The sequence below is a fragment of the Terrapene carolina genome, unplaced genomic scaffold, assembly GCF_002925995.2.
Source record: "Terrapene carolina triunguis isolate 2854851 unplaced genomic scaffold, T_m_triunguis-2.0 Scaffold50616, whole genome shotgun sequence".
Lineage (NCBI taxonomy): Eukaryota > Metazoa > Chordata > Testudines > Emydidae > Terrapene > Terrapene triunguis.
The window spans coordinates 10,771-35,230 of NW_020714967.1; the positions used below are offsets into that span (position 1 = coordinate 10,771).

At 46.8% G+C, this 24,460-nt stretch overlaps 1 protein-coding gene across 1 annotated transcript in view; it reads right to left on the reverse strand.

Annotated features, from left to right (window-relative positions):
• LOC113405755 (WD repeat- and FYVE domain-containing protein 4-like) overlaps window positions 1–23,186 on the reverse strand; it is a gene marked incomplete at its 3' end in the record, with an annotated part of 33,069 nt that extends 9,883 nt beyond the window's left edge. Inside the window, exons 1-4 of the mRNA XM_026647005.1 lie at window positions 22,935–23,186; window positions 6,219–6,333; window positions 5,459–5,562; window positions 3,843–3,986 (exon numbers count right to left, since the gene is read on the reverse strand). Of these exons, the coding sequence (XP_026502790.1) occupies window positions 3,843–3,986; window positions 5,459–5,562; window positions 6,219–6,333; window positions 22,935–23,186 (615 nt within the window). The remainder of the gene's footprint in view (window positions 1–3,842; window positions 3,987–5,458; window positions 5,563–6,218; window positions 6,334–22,934) is intronic.
• Window positions 23,187–24,460: the final 1,274 nt, after the last annotated feature.

A 24,460-nucleotide genomic window follows, 5' to 3' on the forward strand; every position in this document is an offset into this window, starting at 1 on the left:
GGGGTCCCGGGGGGCCTGTCAAGGGGCGGAGGTGTGGATAGGGGTCAAAGCAGTCAGGGGACTGGAAGCAGGGAGGTTGGATAGGGGGTGGGGTCCTGGGGGTGGTTAGGGGCGGGGGGGGGTCCCAGGAGGGGGCGGTTAGGGGACAAAGAGCAGGAGGGGTTGGATGGGTCAGGAGTTCTGAGGCGGGCAGTCAGGGGGCGGGAAGTGGGAGGCGTCGGATAGGGGGCGGGGGCCAGGCTGTTTGGGGAGGCACAGTCTTCCCTACCCAGCCCTCCATACAGTTTTGCAACCCCAATGTGGACCTTGGGCCAAAAAGTTTGCCCACCCCTAGCCTAGAATATGGTTCCCATGGGTTTCACGGTACAGCCGTGCAGCCTGCTGAGTTCTGGGACAGCCAACAGTACACTTATATCACTGCAGTCAAAAGCAAATCTAAACGAGACTAAAACAGTACCCTTTTTCAGGAAATGAAAGACAAGATGGGTGAGGTAATATCTGTTATTCAGGGCTGGATTACGCAATAGGCAGACTAAGCACGTGCTTAGGGCACCAGCAAAGCAGGGGGCACCAAAAAAAATGAGATTTTTTTTTTAATTTGATATTTGATATTTCAAAAAAAGCATTGAAGTAGTCATCATGGGAAAAATCAGAACTTTGTTAGACTTCCTTACACTCCACTACACACTCTTCCCCTGTTTTTCTGTTCTCTTTGTATTACTTATCCCCACCTAAATCAGGGGGGCGTCCTACTAACGTAGATCGAAATAATGCGAGGAAATCAGAGACTGTAACTGATCATCCTACTCCTGGTGGTAAAACAGACATTGTTCTAGAAGGTGTGGATGTGTCAGAGACTGAACCTGCTCATGCTATAAATAATAGGAGAAAAGATCCTGGTATGTGGGTTGATTTCAGTACTGATGATGTAGCTTACTGGGTAGATTGTGGACCAAATGACTGTCCACACCGCCCTGGGCCATTTGAGAAATCACGTCAGACTTTTACCAATGGCAAACAAACAAGATATTGTCCACAAAAAATATTTTTCGGCATGAAAGCGAATGGTGAGAAATACACTCGAGAATGGCTACTGTATTCACCATCAACAGGGTCTGTGTACTGTTTTGTTTGCAAACTTTTTGCATATAAACCTTCAACATCCCGGTTTGCTGCAGATGGATTTAGTGACTGGCGGAATACTGTTTTAATTGAACAACATGAAAATAGCACTACTCACAGAGATTCAATGTTGACATATTTAAATCGAAGACAGGGCTTTGGATTGACACAAAAATTGGAAGAACAAATTAAAGGGGAGCATGAATACAGGCAACATGTCTTGCAGCGTGTTATAGCTGTTATTCAAACATTAGCTGAACGTTGTCTGCCTTTCCGGGGATCAAATGACACATTCGGATCATTGCAGAATGGAAATTTCTTGGGATTGTTGGAGCTTGTGGCTCAGTTTGACCCATTTTTTAGCAGGCCATATCTCAAAATATGGGAATGCTGGCAAAGGTAACCCATCATACTTATCCAAGACAATATGTGATGAACTCATTGGTCTAATGAGTGACAAAGTTCGTTCAGCTATTGTGGATGAAATAAGTACTGCTGGGTACTTCAGTTTATCTGTCGACTCTACACCTGATCTTTCACATATTGATCAATTGAGTATTGTACTAAGATATGTGTCTCCCACAGATGGAAAACCAGTTGAACGATTTATAACATTCCTCAATTTGAAAAGCCACACTGGTGAAGAAATGGCAAATCAAGTACTGCATTATCTGTGCCAAGTTTGCAAAATAGATTTCTCAAAGTGCAGAGGTCAATCTTATGATAATGCTGCCAACATGTCAGGGCGTTATTAAGGAATGCAGAAGAAGCTTTTAGAACAGAACAAATATGCCATATTCATACTATGCTGCCCACTCTCTCAATCTTGTTGGCCGCAGTGCTGTTGATTATTGTCCGGTGGCAGTAAGGTTTTTCTCAACAGTCCAGTTACTTTATACATTTTTCTCTGCCTCAACACACCGATGGGCAGTTCTTAAAACATATTTGGGCATATGGATGCATTAGAAAGTATAGTTGAAGACCAATCACAAAAGGGAGAAACTATACGAGGGGCAGAAAACATTGCAAACAAGATGCAAAAACTAGAGTTTGTATTCATGTTGACCATGTGGAATGAAATTTTACAACGCTTTTACCACACAAGTCAAGCTCTCCAAGAAAAAGAATTGGATTTGAAAACATGTGCAGATCTCTGTCAATCATTAGCAGACCACTTACACACTTTGAGGAATGATTTTGAAAGATTTGAAGACATATCAAAAATATCGTGCCTCATACTAACTACAAAGAAGCCCAGTCCCGCAAGTGAATCAGAAAAAAACAAGCAAATGATAGCAGTGCAACAGAAACAGCATTGAATCCTAGAGACAAATGTCGTGTATCTACTTACTACGCTATAATTGATACACTTGGAAGCTCATATGAAGAGGAGAGTTGAAGTGTACAAAGAAGTATCAAGTAGATTTTCTTCTCTAAACTATATGGACTTATCTGACGAACAATATTCACAAGGTTCCCAAAAGCTAGTTGACTCATACCCTGTTGACTTGAACATGAATCTCTGTGGAGAAGTACTGCAGTTCCACTGTTATATGCGTGCAAAGTTTAATGAAACAGGAAAAATGAAATTCAGTCACATTGATCTTCATGACACAATATTGAAAGACGGAATACAATGTGTATTTCCAAATGTAGAGATCGCACTACGTATTTTTCTAACATTGATGATTACTAACTGCTCCGCAGAACACTCTTTTTCTCAGCTGAAAAGAATTAAAAACCCTCAGAGAACAACAATGTGTCAGGACAGACTTGATTCACTTTCCCTATTGTGTATGGAAGTGGACTTGCTTCCTCGAGTCAGCTTCAATGAACTTATCCAGCATTTTGCAATCAGAAAATCTAGAAAGAAGCTATTTTAATTTCAGCATACATGTAAGTTTTGTGTCATTTTGAAAAATAAAATTTTATTTTATGATATAGTATTGTTTTTATTTTGAATTACATATGGGGGGGCACCATAATCTTTTCAGTGCTTAGGGCCTCTAAAGGTCTTAATCCGGCCCTGCTGTTATTGGACCAATTTCTCTTGGTGGACAAGAGAGGGACAAGCTCTAGTAGCTCAAAAGCTTGTCTCAGTCTCTTCCGTCAACAAAAGTTGGTCCAATTAAAGATATTACCTCACCCACCTTGTCTCTCTCATTTCCTAGGACCACTACAGCTACTACAACTGTGCAAACATTTTTTTTTAAGGAAACTCATGCAACTTAACAAGCAGGCTCTGACACAGAGCTGCTCAGAACTTCTCATGCAGCACATTTCCCAAGGAGAAATGTGGCTTCAGCCAAAGCAACGTTTTTCACGGGAATGGGTCAATTCTGATGAAAAACTTTGGATTTTCCTATGGGAAATATCAGCATGAAGACTCGTTTTGAGCTGATATGTAGAAACACATTTTTGTTTCAACTTAAAATGTCACATTGTTTTTAAAAAACAAAACAAACTGACATTTTAAGTCAAAATGTCGATTCGAAAGAAAAATGTTCATTTCAAGCTGGTTCAAAACATGGGAAAACTGAAACTTTTGGACAGAAAAGTTTCAGGCTAGTATTGGAAAGAACAGCACAATCCACACATGTCTGGTTTAGCATGATAAACTGATAAACTCCATTCCAAAGTCTGAATGAGCACCAGCATCCATTCCTCTTCCAGGGTCCCTGAGTGCTCAAAACTAAGGAGTACTAGAGGGGATCCCTTACCTGAACAAACATCTCCTGAACTTGCTCGTCCTCCTCCCTTGTCCCTCCATCACTGGCTTTCCCCAAAGGAAAGGTGAAGAAAAGGTACAGGCACTGCATCAGAGCAACCGGAAGGCCGGATTTGATGATGTTCCACAGTGTCCCCTAAATAGAAAAAACATCACACACAATGACTGTTGTACTTCTCCCTGAGTTTCTATCCATTCACCCAGCAGCCTCGGGACTCCTGCATCCTATCCCTGCTGTCACTCGAAAGTCCTAGACAGCGTGCATCATAGTGACAAGATCATGTAGCTGGGCAGTACCTGCTATGGGGCAACAGGCATCCTGACTGGACCTCCTACAAGCTACTTGACTAGGCTGTCCCACGTTCTGTGTTTATGGCTCCTCCGAGCCTATACAGACACCTGAAATGTCCTGCACTAGGAAGTCTGTAGTGGAGTCATGCAAGGGATCCAACCCGCAGTCTGACTAGCAGCTCATATCAGTGTCTGCCTCATCTTTAGCCACTGGGAACAGACTATAGCAACTGAGATCTGTGATGCTAAGCCAGGAGCAGCATGTATGCAGTTTAGCAGAGGACTGTGATGACTGCATGTTTGCAACCTGCTGAGTCATTGCACATACGTTTTAGAAAAAGCATGATTAAAAGTAAGAGGCAACCTTTCCAAGAGACTTGACTTTTCTGGCACTAATGAATTAATTTCCTCCCTTCTCCAGAAAGTCCTTGTACTAACTAATCAACCGCAGGAATGAGGAAGTAACAGTGTGGCTGCTTCAGCTTACAGGGAAGTGATCAGAAACAAGCTAAATAGAGGAGGGGTTGGGTAGTGTACAAAGCTTAAAGACATCTTGTGCTATATGAAATATCAAACTTTTAAACTGTATGAAGAGCACAGATCTCACTGCAACTATCACACCGTGCCTCTACCAATAAATCAGTCTAAAGGGCCTCTCTCAGTTACATAGATAATGTTCTTTAACAGCTGTGTGTAAGATTTAATTTCATATATTTGGATGAAAAGACACCTGTCTGGGCTGCATGGACATCAACTGTCACATGGCTCTTTTCATAGGAAACAGGCTTTGCAATGGAACCCTGGGCCAGATTTTCTCCCTCCCCTGTTGTTGTGCAGTGCTGCTGCCATCCTCCACTCCAGAGGTAGCTGCATTCCAGTGCTGCTGTATGTAGACAGCTTGCAAAGTGCTTTAGGATTCTTCAGGGTGAAAGGGTGCAGACTCCAAGCATGTCTGCAGCAGATCGCTAGTTCCCTGCTCAGGTCTCCCCTAGGTGTATAGCTTGGAATAATAAAGCAGGACTGAAGCCGATTCAGGGGAACTGAGCAAAAACAGCTGCCTGTCAGGCAGAGTGGGGCAGAACTCCCCTGTCTTTTCACTGAAGGCCAGTTTGTAACCCACATTGGGCATCTTATCTTTGATTTTATGTTTGGGGAGTAACGTTTTGGTATAACCTCTGCACATTAATGCTCAAGGATAAAGCCTTGGAGACAATATTCACTTACTGAAAACTGGGGGTTCTGTTACTGGAGCGGCTGCCTCACTCCTCTAGCTCCCGGGCCTTTACAGGGAGAAGGTGCACTTTTGCTTTCTCTTACCGAGTCAATCTGTGAGAGGAGGTACACCGATCTCAGAAGCACACAGCCATCTTCCTCTTCCCCTTTCAGCTGCAGCAACTGCCCCATGGCCAGCCGAGCGTCCTCTATCATCACAACAGTAGACTTCAGTTCCATTAAGGAAGCTGACAACATTGTACTGAGCAACTCTTAGTGCACTGGGTGAAACTAGCAAAGCTACATTAACTAAGGGCATGACCCAAAGCCCACTGATGTCAGTGGAAGGACTTTAATAGGCTTTGGATGGGGCACCAAGTGAGCAGTTAGGCAATGCAAATTAGTTGGTTCGTGGAGTTTACAACCTCCCCTGGCAATGCCAGCATAGTTCATAAGCTCTGCCAACCAAATAGTTCAAGGAATTTACAGTGGTCACTGGGAAAGCAATGCAAGGCTCATGATCTTTTGTTTTTATTTTTAAGACAGAACAAACATTTAAGAAATAAAATGCTAAGAGTTATTACAATCATCCCCAGGTAGATCAGAAAACAGGGAATGCAAATGGTTCAAAGCAAGTTAACTTGGCACAGATGGGGCCAGGACCACAGCTGGTGTAAATCAGTGACGCTCTATTGAAGTCAATGCCAGTTTAAACCAGCTAAAGATCCGACTTAGTATTTTCTATTGCTGTTTCCCCACCTTTCCTTAAACGCATAGCATAATACATTACAGCTCATGGTTAAATTTGGATCACAAAACACACAGGATTGAGCACATCCCAGGCCATGTGCCCTCTGGCTATTACCTGCAGGTTTGCCGTTTAGCTTCTTCTTGATTTCTTTGGTCAGAAGTTTGGAAACCTCACTTGCTAAAAATTGAATGTTCGGGAAAGAGACTATCCCAGCAGACTCTTCCCAGGCCTGAAATACAGAAAATGGGAACAACTGTTTAGGTGTTGCTGATGCAGGATGTCTATGTGGATGGAGAAGCACTTGGACCCAGTGGGGAGAGCTGAAATTGACCAAACCAGGGTTTTTAGCCAATCCCACCAGGATAATTCCTCAAGCAACATTTGCCAGACTGAAACTGCAGGACTCTGAAGTTGGAAACAAGATCCAAGAACATACTTTGAATAATGTAAGGAACCGGTGAGCATGTGCATACACCACTGCTCCCTACTGGATAGAACTGGAATTGCTCAACTATGTCTCATAGGTCCTATACTGCTCACTGCCAACAGTATTTGTAATTTGTGTTGAGTAGCACCCAAAACGCACTAGCCATTTTCCAAACACATAAGACACATTCCCTGCCCTGGGGAGTTTACATTTAAACTGTTTGAAAAATTTTGAACAGAACATTTGCCTATTGGAAAATGGGATTTCAGTTAAGTCTTCCAAAGGAAAAGCGAGATTTTTGGTGGCATTTTCTGTTGAGAAAATCTAAATAAAACATTTTGTGTCCGTCAAAGTCCTAGGCACTGTGTCAGCTCAGGCACAAAAAAATCACAGAGGGATCCAGGACTACAACTCCCATGAGGCACTGCATGGGCTCATCCACAGAGAGGTCACAGCGGGAGCCAGTACTACAACTCCCATGAGGCACTGCAGCAGGGCAGATTGACTCAGAGATAATGTTCACCCAAAACAAAATGTTGAGTTTCAGGTTGACAGACTGAAATGTTTTGATTCAGGAACATCGACATTTTGTTTGGATTGAAACCAGCAAAACTCGACATTTCCAGATCAAAAGTTTTTTGGAAGGTTTCAACATTTCAACCCTGTCCCAATTTGGGATGAAAACAAATGCTGAAATATCAGAATTTCCTGCAGGATGGAAATGCTGTTTTTCAACCAGCTCTGCTTACAATCTACAAGGAAACAAAACAAAGGGCAGGGAAAGGGACAGGACAACTGTTCTCCTCTGGCTCATTAGGTTATAGGCTGTGCTTTTGGACTAGGAGCTTGAGTTTGAGGTCCCTTATGTCTATGAGGTTCAGAGGTGGTAGGAGGCAGCATAGCAGCAATTGAAATTCCTAGCTGGGTAGGGTTTAGCTACAATAATGTAAAACTAGAGGATCGCACGCTTCATTGCAGCTGAGCCATATGCCCTGCCGGGCCCTCACCCCCAGTGTGAACAGTTCCCTCACTCACCCACTCTGGTCAGAAAATTTTCCTGGAAGTCAGGCTTTTCCGGTTTTCCCAATTCTCACCAAAATCAATAGGATGCCTAGAACTTACCACTCCATGCTGGAACCCATGCAGGATATCATCAAACAATTACAATCCATACTCAGTGGGGACCCCATCCTGAAAGAAATCTTTCCTGAACCCCCGCTTCTGGCCTTCAGACAACCTCACCAAGCTCCTCATCAGAAGGAAGCTCCCCACACACCAACTGAAAGTGGCACCAGAACCTGCCAGAACAACGGATGCAAAACCTGCAGACTTATCTCTAGTGCTACAATGCTCAACATCCCCACAACATGCCTTTCAAGATCCATAGATCCTACACATGCATGTGGTGTATCTCATCCAGTGCACTAAATGCCACAACAACAACTATGTGGGTGAAACCAGACAATCACTATGCTCTCGAATTAACTCACACAGGGAAGAGACAAAAACACCACATCACCTGTGGGTGAACACTTATCACGAAACGATCACTCTGTATCTGACCTTTCAGTCCTCATTCCTAAAGGAAACCTGCACAACACTTTAAAAAGATAAGCCTAGGGGCTTCAATTCATAACTTTGCTAGACACTAAAAATCCTGGTCTTAATAAAGATACTGGATTTATGGTTTATTACAATAATGTGTAACCCACTAATCCCCTTTTCCTCCCCTATAATTACAGGGGAACAGTGGTGGGCAAACTTTTCTAGTCATGCTCCCCCTTACCATTCACAGCATTTGTCATGACTCCCCTCCATTACCTGTAATATGAAATTGTGTTTTTTTGCAAGTTGGTGGAAGGAACTAAAAATTTATTTTTATTACTAAATTTATAAGAGTAGGTAAAGGTTATTAGGAAGTAGTAAACACAAAGTATCACAAACTGCAAATGTATTTAAAAAAAATTCAAATAAAAAAAAAAGTAACCACTCATATTAACTGTTCCTTCTTCAGTGAAACGGATGGGCCTGCATTTCTGAGACAATAACATCCATTCTCGGCTTTATCTCAGAAACTGCTACTCTGAGATCATTATCCACCTGCAGTTGTGAGCCCTGTTTGGGCTTGATTGCCACCAGCTTGGCGAAGGTACTCTCACATAGGTATGTGGACGTGAATGGCAAGAGCACTTCCATGGCAATTGCGGAGAGTCCTGGATACTCCTTTTTCAGAGAGCCAAAAGCTTCTCAGAGCTTTTCCTTTGAATTCCATCGACTGGGTGAGATCACTTGACAACTCTGACTCCATTTCTTGTTCCGCAAGAGGGAGATGTGTAGCTGCAAAACCTGTGTAAAAAGGGTTTATAATCCAATCCACCTCCTCGGCTGGCAATCCATGAAACTTCTCCGATAACTCAAGGGAGATTTTTCAGGTGTTTGGAAACAACTTCATCAGTCTGTTTGCGGTCAAGTTGAAATTCTGCTGTGAATTCACTGAGGTGATGCAAACTGTCTGCATTTCCTTCTTCATATTTCTCTCTCCAGAGTGAATTTCTTCAGGAATGCAGAAATCTTGTCACCAAGATGATGTGGTTATTTCCTTGGAGTGAAGAGTTGAGATGATTTAAGTTCTCAGAAATGTCTATGAGATAGCAAAGAATCAAGAACCAGTGCAGGGTTGTGTTCCAACAGGAAGAGATGGAGTTCATCCTTGAGAGACTGACAACACAGCAAAGCACCTTCCCTTGAGACAACCATCTGACTTCCACATGCAGAAGGATGCCCATTTAATTGCACAGAATAGAAAATAGCCGGCTTTTTAAAGGTCTGGCTTTTACAAAATTCACAAGTTGCACTGCATCATTCAAAACCTTGTTTGCTTCGGGTTCTAGTTTTTTAACAGCCAGAGCCTCACAGTGTATCATGCAATGCATGAATTTAACGTAGGGAGCAATGCCGAGTACTTTCCCTATGAAGCCCTTCTTGGGACCCAACATCACAGCTCTGCCATCAGTACACATGCCAATGCAATTAGACCTTGACAAGCCATGTGCTCTGAAGAATTCATTCACAAGACTGAAGATGTCTTCTCCCATAGTTTGCCTGTCAAGTCATTTGCAGAACAGCAAAGCTTCCAGAATTTCCTCCTCATAGCAATACCTAACACACACAATGAACTGAGCCAAATTCACAATATGAATGCTCTCATCAAGTTGTATGGCAAACTTTGTGCTTTGTTTAACTCTAGTCAAAAGTTGCAATTTGATAGCTTCAGAAAGTTAATTGATCCACTGGCTCACTGTATCCTATAACAAAGGAATATTTTTCAAAGTTTCACCATATCTATCTTCATGCATTATTTGACATCTTTACGCAGCTGGTAATACTAATGCCTCACCAATGGTGTGCGGCTTCATTGACTTAGCAATCAAATATGCTACTTCCAGGGATGCTTTCAGAGCTTTTAATGGCACAGTCACTTGTTTTTTCATCATGTCTCTTTGACCGCTCAATAACTTAGCATGGCTTTTGAAAAAATTAACATCTTTATTTGCGTGTTCAGAATGTTTCGTAATTGTGGGGGGAGGATGTAAGCAGGGTCTGAATGAATTCTCCCCTAACAGCTAGCTGGGAGAGAGAGAGACTTCAGGAACAAACTGTATTTACATGAACACACCTACTCTGCATAGATATCCAGCAGATGTCGCTCAAAGTGATCAAGTGGCTGGCGCTACAAATCACTTTAGTATTGAATGCAGGGGTAGTGAAATGTTGTTATCAATGTTGTTGTCTTTATTGTATGAATAAAGGGGAGCAGAACTGTGCTTAACCTGTCCCAAATGAGGGGATCGCCCTCAACTGAAAGGACCTCGTTAAGCCAGGGGCTCAAATGCCAGAGCCCTGTGAAAGTACAAGGGGTGGGGAGAGGTGTCCCAACCAGGAGATGTGGATTCTCCCTAAGAGTCTCACATCTGGTTTAACCTGTTCCTCCCCATTGCTCAAAAATAGAGCTATATGGGCTCTGTTAGGAGTCTTTTTGTTATTTTAAGTGTTTAAAAGAGCTGACAATCACTTGTGGTAGGACAGTGTCTCTGCCCAGTCTAAGAGCTAAAAATCACTAGGAGCTGGGTGGAATCTCAAGGGACTGACCTGCAGAGGTCACAGCAGAGACGCAGGTGGCAGAAGGTTACCAATGAGTGGAACGGTGCTGGTGAGACAATGAGCGGCACAGTGGCTGGCAGGGCAGCTGGCAGAGAGGAACCACAGCTGGCGGGGCAGCCAGCCAGAGCAAGTGCTTAATGGCAGATCAAGCAAAGTGCCTTCTTCCCCAGGTGGGAGGTGAACTCACACAGCTGCACCTCTGAACTCTGGGTCCTCACTGACCAAGGACAACCACTGTGAGTGGAGTCTGGTGAGGGAGCTGAGAGGGGCACAGTAAAGGAACTTTTGGTTGTAGAACTCAAGAACAGGAGGCAGAAGGCACTGCCCCACGCACTCTGGGGTGAGTGTCCTGCTCACAGTTTTATGTTTATGAATCCTGCTTGTGGCATTTTCCCTAACTAACATCTGGTGACTTCCGTTCTTTCATTAAACGTTTATTTTCTACATTCAGACTCTGTGCTTACGAGTGGGGAAGTATTGCCTCTCAGAGGCGCCCGGGGAGGTGTGTAATTTTCCCAGGTTACTGGGTGGGGGCTTGAGCCTGTTCTGTGTTGTATTGTTGAAGAGGAACCCCTAGATATTGAACTCAGCCCTGATTGCTGCCGGCTCCACCTGGCAGAAGCGTTACAATCATAGCGTATCATCTGTGCTTCGACAGTTTCATGCTGTCATTTGCTAATACCTCAGAACACAAAACACATAGTTGTCATTGCTCATGATTGACAAGAGTCCATGAGAATCCCAGTTTTATATATTTATCTTGATATTTTCTTAAGTTAAAACGTAAAGGTTCTTTGATATAACTTTTCACAGCAGACTTACTAGCGCTAACACTTGTTGAAGGTTCACATACAAGTTCAGCTGCATTACCCTCCATATCAGTGGGTTGTTGGGGTTTTTTTTAACTTCTATTGAAGTAACGTTAGTATCTGATGAGGAATCAGAAACACTGCAACATTTACTATTACCATCCACAACCAACTTATCCATTTTGTTTGAAAAAGATCAAACTAACCTTTAAGAATACGTACAATAACCATACACTCGATACTGACTATCCCTAGAGTCTTTGCTTGGCACTTTTTATGGCACCAAAATCTGTGCATTGCTGTAGAGTCCTGTGTGGGAATATGTTTTAAATCCTTCTCTGCAAAGAACATTGCCCCAGCCAGCAGTCACCACCCTCCAGCCACTCGGTTCTGAAGGCAGTGCCGCCACCAGCAGCATCACAGAAATAAGGGTGGCAAGGTGGTGCTAGTAAGTCTGCTGTGAAAAGTGATATTAACAAAAGTTTCTTTGTGCCCCCTGCAGAGAACCTCTTGCACCCCCCGTTTGCATACCACTGCCTTAGAATATGTGCTAACTACTTATGCTAAAACTATCTGTTTGATCTTGTATTTAGCTGTAATACCTTTCCCACACCGGAAGAAGAGCCCCTGTGTGGCTCAAAAGCTTGACTCTCTCACCAACAGAAGTTGGTCCAATAAAAGATATTACTTCACCCACCTTGTCTCTCTAGAATGTTCCCTGGAATCTTGGAATTGATCGGATGCGGTTTTCAAGAGAGTTATCACATTACAGACAGACCGAGAAACGCCATCAAGTTGAGCATAGGGCCTTATTTCACTCGGTTGACAAACTGATTCTTTGGTACAACTTAAATCCGACTAAAGGAAATAGTTCATTTCTGAAGTGTTGAAATAATGACAACAGACACTTACAGCCCAGGGTCTGCAACCACTCCACAAAGCATCACAAGCACCTCTGAGCCAGGGTATTGTCTCACAATTACAGATGCGGGGATTGGCGAGGAGAAGACACAGCACAGAGAATACATGACCTGCCCAAAGCTGGACAGTGAGTTAGTGGCACAGCTGACAACAAAACCCAGAAGCCTTGATCTTCCATCCCCTGATCTGGTTGTTAGATAGTGTGGCTTAGTGAAGAGAGCACTGGAGTAGGACTCGGGTTCTATTTCCAGGCCTGCTGGGTCACCGTGGGCAAATCTCTGTGCCTCAATTTTCCTATCTGTACAATGGAGCGAAGGATACCAGGTATTATTATTAAATCTTTTTTTCGTCAAAATTGTGGAGGGGAAGAAGTGCCATTTTATTAATTTCACCCATTCTAAATGGCTGCTTAATGGCTGGTTTTCCATTGCACTGACCGAGTAGATCATTTACCATTTTTATCCACATAACAGGTTTCCTAACTGGGACTTATAAAACTGTTTCTTCTCCAAAGCGTCAAAAACAATCTGGACTAAGGCCTTTGCACCAAACCAATGGCTCTGGAGCAGACGGTGCTACTTTCATCCACAATGCATAGTACCCCAATCCCGACTTATTATTTAACATTTCTATTGCAATAGTGACCAACAGCCAGGTTGGGGCCCCATTGTGCTAGCTGTACAAACATATAGTGCATGCCCCAAAGAACTTACAGTCTAAAAGATAAGACTTAAGGGCTGCATGAGACAAACAAGTGAAGGAGACAAGGTAACAAAAATACCAAGATATTTGCAATTCCTACCCAGTCAGGAGCAGACATCGCAAACTGCAAGCCCCTATGCAATATGAGCAAGAGTATGGCAATCTGTCCGTTTCCTAGGACCCAGTCTTTATCTGCAGTGTAACCCACTGACTGCAAAGCCATTGTTTTCACAGAACAGAAGCTCTCTGAGCACAGAGCTTCAGCATACCTGCAAGTGAAATGTGCAGAAGGCAATGCAGGGAGACCATCCAGGCTTCTCCTTCTGCTTCACTGGATGAGAAATTCTTCTGTATCTAAGTTCATTATCAGTTGTATTGACTGTGTACATTCTTGCTACAAATGAGCAGAGTGTGATTGCATTGTGCCCCTACCAATTCTGTTTTTAACCCAATCAATAATATTTATATATACACATTATAAGTGTCAAGCCAAATTAAAATAATGTTCTTGTAACTGAGAACCTGTGCTGTAGATATTTGGTCATATACTGCCCCACCACTACCTTGCATAGTGGCGGGGATCATTCAGCAGAGCAAATGGAACAGCAAGAAATCCATGGGGGCACTTACTGAGATGTAATGGTTGTCTCCATGGTGCGTACCCTTGCCACTTCAGGGTGACAACAGGAATAGACCTCCAATCTTCTTGCTCTAAAAGCACAAGCCCCTACCACTTAGAAGAAGACTCACTAGCCGCTAGCAGAATAGGGCCCAGGTCAGAAAGCTGTGCAATTCCAATTGGATCCAGCAATGGTACACCCACAGCTTCATCGTAACACAGTGCTAGTGCAAAAACCTTGCTGAAAGGCCACCTCACTCCCAATGTGCACTCCAAGAGAGGAGTTGGATTCAATGGCTCAATGGATTCAATGATATTGGCCACTCTCCCAACTCCGGATATTCTGTCTCCCCAGACCCAGTGGTGAGCAGGTGTCATGCCCAACTTGCTCTCAGACTTGAAGGTCAAACCGACTCCCTTCCTTTACTGGTAACTCATATAACAAACCTCAGCCTGAGCTCTCTCGCCAACCCTGGCTATTCCTCACGTTTCTTTCCTATGGCACCACCCTGTCTCTGTAGCATTTGCCATGCCCAGCTCTCCTGCCACACCTCCTCTCACGCTGCATCTGCCTCAGTGAGTCAACAAAATACACTCGGCAGTTTTACACAGGGTTCTAACTCTACTAACAGGGTAGCTCAACAGAAGAAGAGCCATGGTTTCCTATGCAGGATCATAGACCTTGTCACACTTCCATTGGGGAGGAATTAATGTTCCTCTGGAGCATCAGCTCCTGCCCAGTGCTGGAGGGCAGGATAGGAGATCTTGGCTGGATCAAAAGCCAACTGTATAATAAATCAATAACTCCAACGCTCTCAGTAGCATGAAGAGCCACAGGAGAAGCTATAGGGGTCGCACTGCCCTGCCCTGGCTTGGATGTGAGTCACATGCACAATGTGTTTCCACTAATCCTGTGAGACTGTGGGCCCGGATGACTCATGGAGCTCCTGTGCTCCGCCTGTGGAGCACCCGTCCCCTCCTCCTGCCTACAGCCGCGGGAAATAGAACACAAATACTACTTAAGTGCAAAGGTTCCAAACGTGTAATGGCCATGGAGTGATGCATAGAGGAAGGAAAAGACAAAGAGGGGGAGGAAGGTACTGCAAAGGGCAATCATCTTAATTAGAATGAGGAACTGGGGCTTACAAGTCCCCCCAGCCACCTCCCGTGGCTGAAAGCCTTACGACATACACAAACTGAGCAGGGATTTTGATCCCTAAGTACAGGCCAGGGAGGGAGGGAGGATTTCACAAGAAAGAAGAAAAAGACCAGATGTTAAAAATCCTGATTCTCTTCAGTGTTAAAGGGTTCGATTCTCTGTGATGCAAATCTGCAGAGTTCTAGGTCATCTGGCCCAGAATGCTCACACTGTTCAAAGTTCTGCTGATTCGTCCCAGGGAACTGGGAAAACATTTCACTGAAAACATTGTAATGAACCTATGGCCCCAAGGAGTTCATGGCTCCCTCTCTGGATTGCAGTGTAGCCATTCAAGGTCCTTAAGAATTTAAAGTTCACTATCAGTGGGTAGTAGTGAGTTCTGGGAATTCACTTTCCACCAGAAGTCATACTAGGATGTATGTGGAAAGCAAATGCACAAGGGGTGTGAATATGGCCAAGGAGACCTTGTTTAAAAATGCGACTGTCTCTGCAGTTCTGAGCATGCATCATGGGGAAGAGAAACCCTTCCTCCTAGATGTGCTAAAAATTATTTTTTTCGTCATAGTGGTAGATCAAAAATAAATATGACTTCCTGCCTTTCTGCATAGCTCTAAATCCTTAGATTTCTAGCTTTGGGTGTACAGTCAAAAGAACTTCTGCAACAGCAAGCTGGATGGCTAACGTCCTCAATCCTTTGAAAGTTTCACTCCAAAAAATATCCCTTCCATAGAAGTAATGCTGAATAGCAAAGAAGATTTTCTGAAGCTCCTATATATAGTCACTACTGGCTAACTCCAGCTTATTTCTTGTTGATTGATTGGGTTGTGAACTGCTGAATAAGGCTGTGTGAAATATTGGCAACTTGATACTTTTGGGGGTCCCTTCCAGGCCTACAGTGCTCTGATTGCTTGGTGTCTGAAGCTTTCATGTTTCATTGCAACTTTGTGTTTTTCCTCCCTATCAGTCACAAGAAACTTGCAATGTTTTGCTCCAAAATGGCATCAGTTTGGAGTAACCGTTTTTTCACATGGAAGTGAGTCCATCTTGGATGAAACCCTCAAGGTTTAAAATTCTGGATTTCAACATTTCCTTGAGACAAATCCAACTTTGCATGGAAGTGCTGGAAAATGCTCTTTTTCACCACTGCTGAGACACTGCCTAAATCATCCTGGGATGACCAAGACACATCAGGGAGTTTTACAGAACAATTTCACTTCCACAGGTCTCTGGTGGTAGAATCAGGACTCCGCTCCCCACAGAGCCCACAAGGAATTACACTTGCTGCCCAGGGGCCAGATCGCAACTGCCCCATGGCCCCTTATTGCCAGCTAGGCTAGTGCACTAGAGCCGGAGGATAAGCAAGTGCCCCACAACCTCCCCTAGGAAATATCCTTGGTCCATTCCTAGAGCCAGCTCCACCAGCTCTGCGCTGCCAGCATTCTCGGATAGGGACGGGGTTGGAGGAGGGAGGCGTGGATCGATCCAGGAGGCAGAATGGCCGGACATGCACCCCAGGGATTTCTACACCCTTACGGTAGCCCAGAGGGGACACTTCAGAGGTCAGGGATGCCCTAACTCGTGCCGGGGCCAAACCAGTCCCCAGTCCCTGAGAGTAGGGGTTGTGTAACCAGCTCTTAGGGCCCAATCCTCTAAATTTACTACCACAAGGAGTCTCATGAAGTGACAGGGCCTCTTTGTCCTTGCAGGGGACAGGGTGATGAAGGTGCCTGGGCAGGATTGGGCCCTTGCCTTCTAGAGAAGAGCAGCCGCCTCTCCCTGTCCTCTCCTCTCAGCTGCCTCACCAGCCTGCCTCTAGGGGTATGTCTACACTGCAGTCATGAGGTGCAATTGCAGCCAGTGTAGACATACCCATGTGAGCATTAATCTAGCTAGCTCAGGGGCCAGAGCAGCGAAGCCAAAGCAGCTTCACTTCTGATTCCTTTCCCTTCCAACAGAGATAGTTTCTCCTTCCCTTAATAAGCCTGGATTCCTGGGTGTGTGCCAGCCCAGGCCAGATACCGACTGGGGGCTGTGGCTGGCCAAGCCTACCTAAGGAGCAGTGGCGTAGCCAGGTGGAGGGAACAGGGGGAGCAAAAAAAAAAAAAAAAAAAGGGCCACCCGCCGGCGGGGCCTTCTGTAGGGGCCGCGGCGGCGCTTTTACCACCCGGCAGCGCTCCGGGTCTTTGGTGGCGGGCCCTTCACTCGCTCCGAGTGTCTTCGGTGGCACTGAAGGTCCTGCCGCCGAAGACCCGGAGGGTCTGGGAGGCAGGAGCTGTGGGGGCACTTTTGGGGGCCCGCAGGCCCAGAGTGTCCCAGGGGATTAGCGGGAAACAGGGAGCAACCTGCTCCGCTTCCAGGGCTCCAGGCACCAGCCAAGCAAGCTTGTGCTTGGGGCGGCAGATTGTAAGGGGCGGCATTCCGTCCAATCCTAGGGCGGCATGGCTGCCCTATTTTTTTTTTTTTTTTTTGCCTCTGGGTCCGGCCACCCTGCACCCTGGGGTTTTGGTTGTTGTTTTTTCCTTTGCCTCTGGGTCCGGCTGCCCTGCGCCCTGGGTTTTTTCTTTTTGTTTTTTATGGCTTGGGGCAGCAAAAAAGTCAGAGCCAGCCCTGTCTGCTTCCCTCACCCCAGCCGTGTCGCTCAGGGGAGGGAGCTTGGGGGAAGGGATCCCCCCCTGCACTCACCGGCAGCGGCAGAAGCGGAGCAGCCCGGCCCCAGCCAGCTCGGTGAGTGCAGCAGGGGAGGGGGGACCTTTCCCCAGCCCCCAAGCAACACGGCTGGGGCAGGGGCAAGGGAAGCAGAACAGGCTGGGGCCGCGTCGCTCCGCTTCCCACTGCCGGTGAGTGCAGGGGGGCGTCCTTTCCCCAACCTCCCCGCACTCACCGGCAGCGGGAAGTGGAGCGACGCGGCTGGGAGCTAGCAGAGTGGAGCGGGCTAGGGCCGGGCTGCTCCGCTTCCTGCCGCTGCTGCTGGTGAGTGGGGGGGGCAAGAAGGGACCTTTCCCCAATCCCCCGACCCCAGCGACATGGCTGGGGCCCGGGCAAGGGAAGCGGAGCAGGCTGGGGCCGCGTTGCTCTGCTTCCCGCCTCCGGTGAGTGTGGGGGGGGAAACCTTTCCCTAACCCCCCTTCCCTTCCCCCCAGCAACACGGCTGGGGTAGGGGTAGGGGCAGGGGCAAGGGAAGCGGAACCGGCTGGGGCTGCGTCGCTCCGCTTCCCGCCGCCGGTGAGTGGGGGGTGGGGAAGAACCTTTCCCCAACCTCCCCGCACACCACAGTCACCGGTGGCGGGAAGCGGAGTGCCACGACTGGGAGCTGGGGGAGTGGAGCGGGCTGGGGCCACATTGCTCCACTTCCCGCTCTGCTGCTGGTGAGTGCCCTGGCCCCAGCCCCAGCCCCCTTCCCGGGCTCCGCTGCGCCCGGTGGCTTCACCCTCTTCCCGGCCACCGCGCTCGTGATCCTGCCCCGCCCCTGCCCGCGGTTCCCGAACCCTGCCCTGCTCCCCGCGCGGCTGCTGACCTTGCCCCGCTCTCGCCGCTGGCTGCTAGGATTTAAAATCCAAGCCGCCCACCGCTAGGCACCATGGGAACGCCCCCTCCCACCCGGTTTAAAGGGACAGGCGTGCCCTCTGCGCCGCGAGCTGACAGCTGGGAGCAAAGAGGCGCTTCCAAGGTCTCACCCCGCAACATTGTCCCCGCGCGAGTGTAAAAATTAAAAAGGCACCACTTTTGGGGAATGTGCTCAGTGGGGGAGCGGCCGCTCCCCCTGCTCCCCCCTAGCTACGCTACTGCTAAGGAGTGGGCGGCCCCTAATCCAGTCAGAGCGCAACGGGGGAACCCGGAGAGAAGCGCTGCTAGCGAAGGGAGAACAGAAACTCAGGGCGAGGTTGCGCCCTCTGCAGGGGTTGTGTGTCACTGCTGCACTGTTCCAGGCAACGCATGGGGAACGGAGTGGAATGGCACAGCCTCTAATGCAGGGGTGCCGGTGGGTGGGAGGTGCTGAGAGCGGGGTAGGGGAGCTGATGGGGGGGCTGCTGACATATTACTGTGCCTCTTTGACAATGTACATTGGTAAATTCTGGCTCCTTCTCAGGCTCACGTTGGCCACCCCTGCTCTAATGTGTTTAAAAAGCATGTGGGCCCTGCCGACAGAAACCAGCCAAGCTGATAAGCGCCTGAGTCAAAGCAGAGTGTCTTTTAAAGGTCAAGGCTGAAATGCTGGTCCCCTGGAAGTCAGTCAGAATTTTGCCATTGACTCAGAGGGGTAAGGGTTTCCCCCCACGCATACAAAGTCTGTTGTAGGCAGGAGGAGGGCAGGTTCCTGAACTTGGGACAGTCACACTTGTATGCGAACAAATCCCCAGGGGAAGGAGAAAGTGGCAGCTGAGTGAGGCTTTCGCTTTTCACCCGATAGAACATTAACCAGGCCTTTGTGCTACACGAACACACAGGCACAGTGGGGGAAGCCTCAGGTTTAAAACACTCAGGCTCACCAGCAGCACACCTTCACATCCCGACAGGACCGGACGGGCCATTGGCTGGTTAAGCAGTACAAAAAAGGAGTGATGGATGAACACAAAGCGTTTGCTCATTCATTCATTGAGGCAGATCATTCACTGCTCCTGAGAGTTCAGACGGCTGCCGTTTTACTGGTGAAATACTGGCCAAACCCAAAAGAGTCATGGATTTTATCACAAGCAACTATTTATCTGAAAACATGGACTGGAAAAGATGTTATTTATTAGCTGTCATGGACCATGTTGTACCTGACAGGCACAGGCCTGAGTTAGAGGATGGCCGGAACTGGAGATGGGGGAGCTTAGGTGTGGATTTCACAGTCCTTCCGGGAGCACAGAATCAGAGCAATGCAGAGCTGGAAGGGACCCAAAAAGTCATCAAGTCCAGGCCCCTTCGCAGAGGCAGGGCCAAATAAACCTGGACCATCCCTTACAAGTGTTTGTCCAGCCTGTTCTTAACAACCTCCAATGATGGAGCAAAGAGTCCTGTGGCACCTTATAGACTAACAGACGTATAGGAGCATGAGCTTTCGTGGGTGAATACCCACTTCTTCGTGGATGATGGAGATTCCACAATTTCCTTGGAAGCCTGTTCCAGAGCTCAACTAACCCTTAGAGTTAGAAAGTTTTTCCTAATATCTAACCTAAAACTCCCTTGCTGCAGATTAAGCCCATTACTTGTTGTCCTAACTTCAGTGAACAAGGAGAACCATTGATCACCATCCTCTTTATAACAGCCCTTAACATGTTTGAAAACTTGTCAGGTCCCCCCTCAGTCTTCTTTTCTTGGGACTAAATACAGCCAATTTTTTTAACCTTTCTCTACATGTTAGGTTTTCTAAACCTTCTATCATTTGTGTCTCTCTCCTCTGGACTCTCCAATTTGTCCACATCTTTCCTAAAAGATGGCATCCAGAACTGGACACAGCACTCCAGCGGGGACCTCACCAATCCTGAGTGAAACAGGACAATTACCTCCCGTGTCTTACATACAGCACTCCTGTTAGTTAATACATCCCAGAGTGATATTAGCCTTTTTCACAGCTGCATCACATTGTTGACTCACATTTCATTTTTGATGCACTAGAAGCCCCAGCTCCTTTTCAGCAGTACTGCCACCTAGACAGTTATTCCCCATTTTGTAGTTGTGCATTTGATTTTTCCTTCCTAAGTGAAGTACTTTGCACTTGTCTTTATTGAATTTCATCTTGTTGATTTCAGACCAATTCTCTAATTTGTCACGGTGGTTTTGAATTCCAAACCTGTCCTCCAAAGTGCTTGCAACCCCTCCCACCTTGGTGTCATCTGCAAATTTTATAAACATAGTCCCGACTCCATTATCCAAATGGATTAACAAAACTATTTAATAATACTGAACCCAGGACCGACCCCTGAGGGACCCCATTACATACACCCTCCCAGTTTGACAGTAAACCATTGATAACTACTGTTTGATTACGGTCTCTCAATCAGCTGTGCACCCACCTTATAGCAATTTCATCTAGACTACATTTCCCTGAGAATGTCATGTGGGATTGTATCAAAAGCCTTAATAAGAAATGAAGATATATCACATCTTCTGCTTCCCCCCATCCACTAGGCCAGTAACCCCATCAAACAGGAAGTTAGGTTGGTTTAGCACAATTTTTTCTTGGCAAATCCATGCTGGCTATTCCTTATAACCTTATCCCCAGATTGTTTAATAATTTGTCCCAGTATCTTTCCAGGTATCAAAGGTAGGCTGACTGGTCTATAATTCCCATGTCCTCTTTTTAAAGACAGGCACTATGTTTGCCCTTCTCTAGTCCTCTATGACCTCACATATCCTCCCGGAGTTATTGAAGATAGATTACTTCTGAGTAGCTGGTCACCATTCAACTTTTTAGTGAAGACTGAAACATAATAGGCACTAAACCCCACAACCTTCTTGATGTCATAAGTTATTAGATCTCCTTCCCCACTAAGTAGGGGACCTACACTTTCCTTCCTTTTCTCTTGCTCCCAATGTATTTAAAGAACCTCTTTTTATTGCCTTTTATGTCCCTTGCCAGGTGTAAATGATTTTGTGCCTCCCAGCACACATGGTGCACTATGCTCCCACTCCCTGCCTTTTCCCAACTCCTTTGGGGCTATTTGGCCCCCCAGGGGGGCAATTTGCATACAGCAATCTGTGCAACTATGCAAAAGCTATGAACCGTCCAGACCTATGGTTCCTGCCTCCCCACATTCCTGTTGAGAAAGATTGCCTTGACTAGTTGGGAGCAGAAACAGTGACTTTGGTGACTAATCAATCACACACCATGAATAGCAAAAACTTGCCCCCAAAACGGGGTGTCATCAAAACCAAGAAACTTTTGCAGGAAAATATCATTGTGGGAGGAGGTGTCTGAAATCTGGATCTAAATGTTCTGGCCCATCGCTACTTGGATCTTCAGGAGAAGACTGACTGTTACATACTGAGATTTGCAGCTAGATTGAGTTTGAAGCGACAGCATCCTTTATGCAGCCATAATGTATTTGAAACTAGGAACAATTTTCTATCCATCCCAGTAGGTTCTATTGCCGTGCCTACTGCTGTAAGAGCAGAGCTCCTTTCACCACTCTGGCTGCATATTTGTCCCCTGTCAAACAAAAGCAGCATTCCAGGTTTCAGTCAACAGCAGGGGATGTGGAAGATGGTGAGTGTAGCCCCTCTGGAAGCAGCACTCACTGGGTTTTATCCTGAAGCCTCTTGCAAATGGGAGCTCTGGGGGGAAGTGTCTGTAGTAAGTGGCAGTACGGCCTCGTGGTTAGAGTACTTGATTGGGATTCAGGAGATCCAGGGTCTATTCCTATTTCTGCCAATGGCCTCCTGGGTGACCCTGGGCAAGTCACATCACCTCTCTGTACCTCAGTTTCTCCTTCTGTAAAATGGCTCAGAGCACAAAGTACATATTGCAACAGACACATGGACCATCAACAGCATGATTGTTACAGTTAACTGGCTTTCATGTGGAAGTGTGCCCTTTGCTCCTTTGTAAAGCACCTTGAGATCTACCAATGAACAGGACTGTGTAAGAGCTAGGTATTATTATTCCAAGAATTCGATCTGGACATCATTTACTCTGTGCTCTCTATCCATCAGGTTGCATAAACCAAACAGTTTGCCCATCCCAGCCTAACCTGTACCCAGACCTCATCCGCATCCTTTCTTAACAAGGGGCACCGCTGGTCTAATCCTTCCCACACCCCACCAGTCCCAACCCCGCTTTGAAACGTGCCCATCCACTGGCAGATCCTTTGCTTCCAACTGCCCAGTCCCACAAAGCGCAGCTTCCCAGTGTAATCACACACACTGCAGGGGCTATTAGAAGGGTGGCTGAAGGACAAAAGCACCCCACGAGGGAGCTACAGAACAGACCCCGTGGCATACAAGGCATACGCCCACCCACAGTGTAAATGATGACCACGCTAGGTGCAGGGCAACAGAGAATTAGGGGTAAAGCCTCTAGCCAGGCCCCTAAGATAGCAGAAGAGCAAACCTTTAGGAAGAGGGGAAGGAAGCCCAGCAGCCTCCTCTGCTGCTCTTCTGGGATGAGATAAGGAGACGCCTGCTCGTACTCCAGAAACTGCTTGGCTAGGGTGTCCCACAGGAGAGCGGGGCACTGGTGCTGCCCCTCCCCACTGGCCTCAGGCTGCGCCGGGGCTTCCACATCATTGTCAGGTCCTGGCTTCTGCCCCGTCTCATCCAGGAAATCCCCCTGCTGCTTTGGGAGCTCCTCTGCTGGGTCCATGCCGTGGCCAAACAGACCTGAGTTTAAAAACAAGGGTTATTTTAAAGTTGCCAACCCTCCAGGATTGTCCTGGAGTCCCCAGGAATTAAAGATTATGTTATGCGATGAAACCTCCAGGAATATGCCCAACCAAAATTGGCAACCTTACTTATTTTCTTGTAGGATTTTCCATGAAGAGCTGATTGACTGCTCTTTGCACAGGGGAAACAGCCAGACTCAGTCTCAGTTGCTTTCTTTTCAAACTAAGGGCAGCCACCAGAATAAACTCTCCAGGAGAGAGCACATGGTGTGGGTTTCACTTGTAACATGCTGCACTTGCTGCCTCACCAAATGGCAGTTGCAGCCCATTAAAGGTGCAATACCCAGAAACAATCTCAACACTCAGAAGCTGCTGAGTAACAGATCCCTGTAGTTAGCTAGTTAAGTCTTCCCCAGTCAGAAAGGCTAACCAGCCCCCCAAGCTCCACAGTTATTTTTCTTGGTCTTCTATTAATCCCTTTCACTTTGTACACATCTGTTGGGTGTCAGCATGCTCCAAACGGGATGCAGAATTTATATGCAGTCTCAAAGGACCCATGTACAGAGGCCTCCCTGCTCCAAGACATGATCCCGCTGGTCATGAATCACCAAATCACATGAGGTGAAGTCCTGGCCCCACTGAAGTCAATGGCAAAATTCTGATAGACTTCAGTTGGGGACAGGATTTCACCCAGTGCCTCTTTCTTGCAGCCATATCCCCCCATAAGCTCAACTGTAACTTGCTGTCCACTATCACCCTTAAGTCTTACTGCTTCCCACGTCCTTCCTGGCCATTTGGGCTCGATCCTGCAGGATGTGGAGTGCTCCGGCCCCGAGCCGGAAAAGCACGTAAGCATGTCAGTGGGACTGCTCACGTGCTTAAAGTGAAGTGCAGTGCCTGGCAGCTCAGCTTGGAGCAGCTCCCCTATTCTGTGCCCCCTCCCCCCCGCTCAGTCACGGCCTACCACCCCCCTTTTCTGTGCTTCCCTGCCTCAGTTCCCCTCCAGTCTCTTCCTCCTCATTCAGCCCAGTTCCACACCCACCACACACACACACACACACACACACACACACACACCACCACCACCACCCACTCCTCTGCCCACCTCACTCCCTGTCTATTCCATTTGCCATCATCACCACTTCCTCCTCGGGGCAGGTTCCACACTGGCAGCCACCTAACACCATGCAGCACAGCTGCCTCTAGTGGCCACCAGGTGCAACTGCAGCTCAGCCAACCGCATGCAATTCAGGCT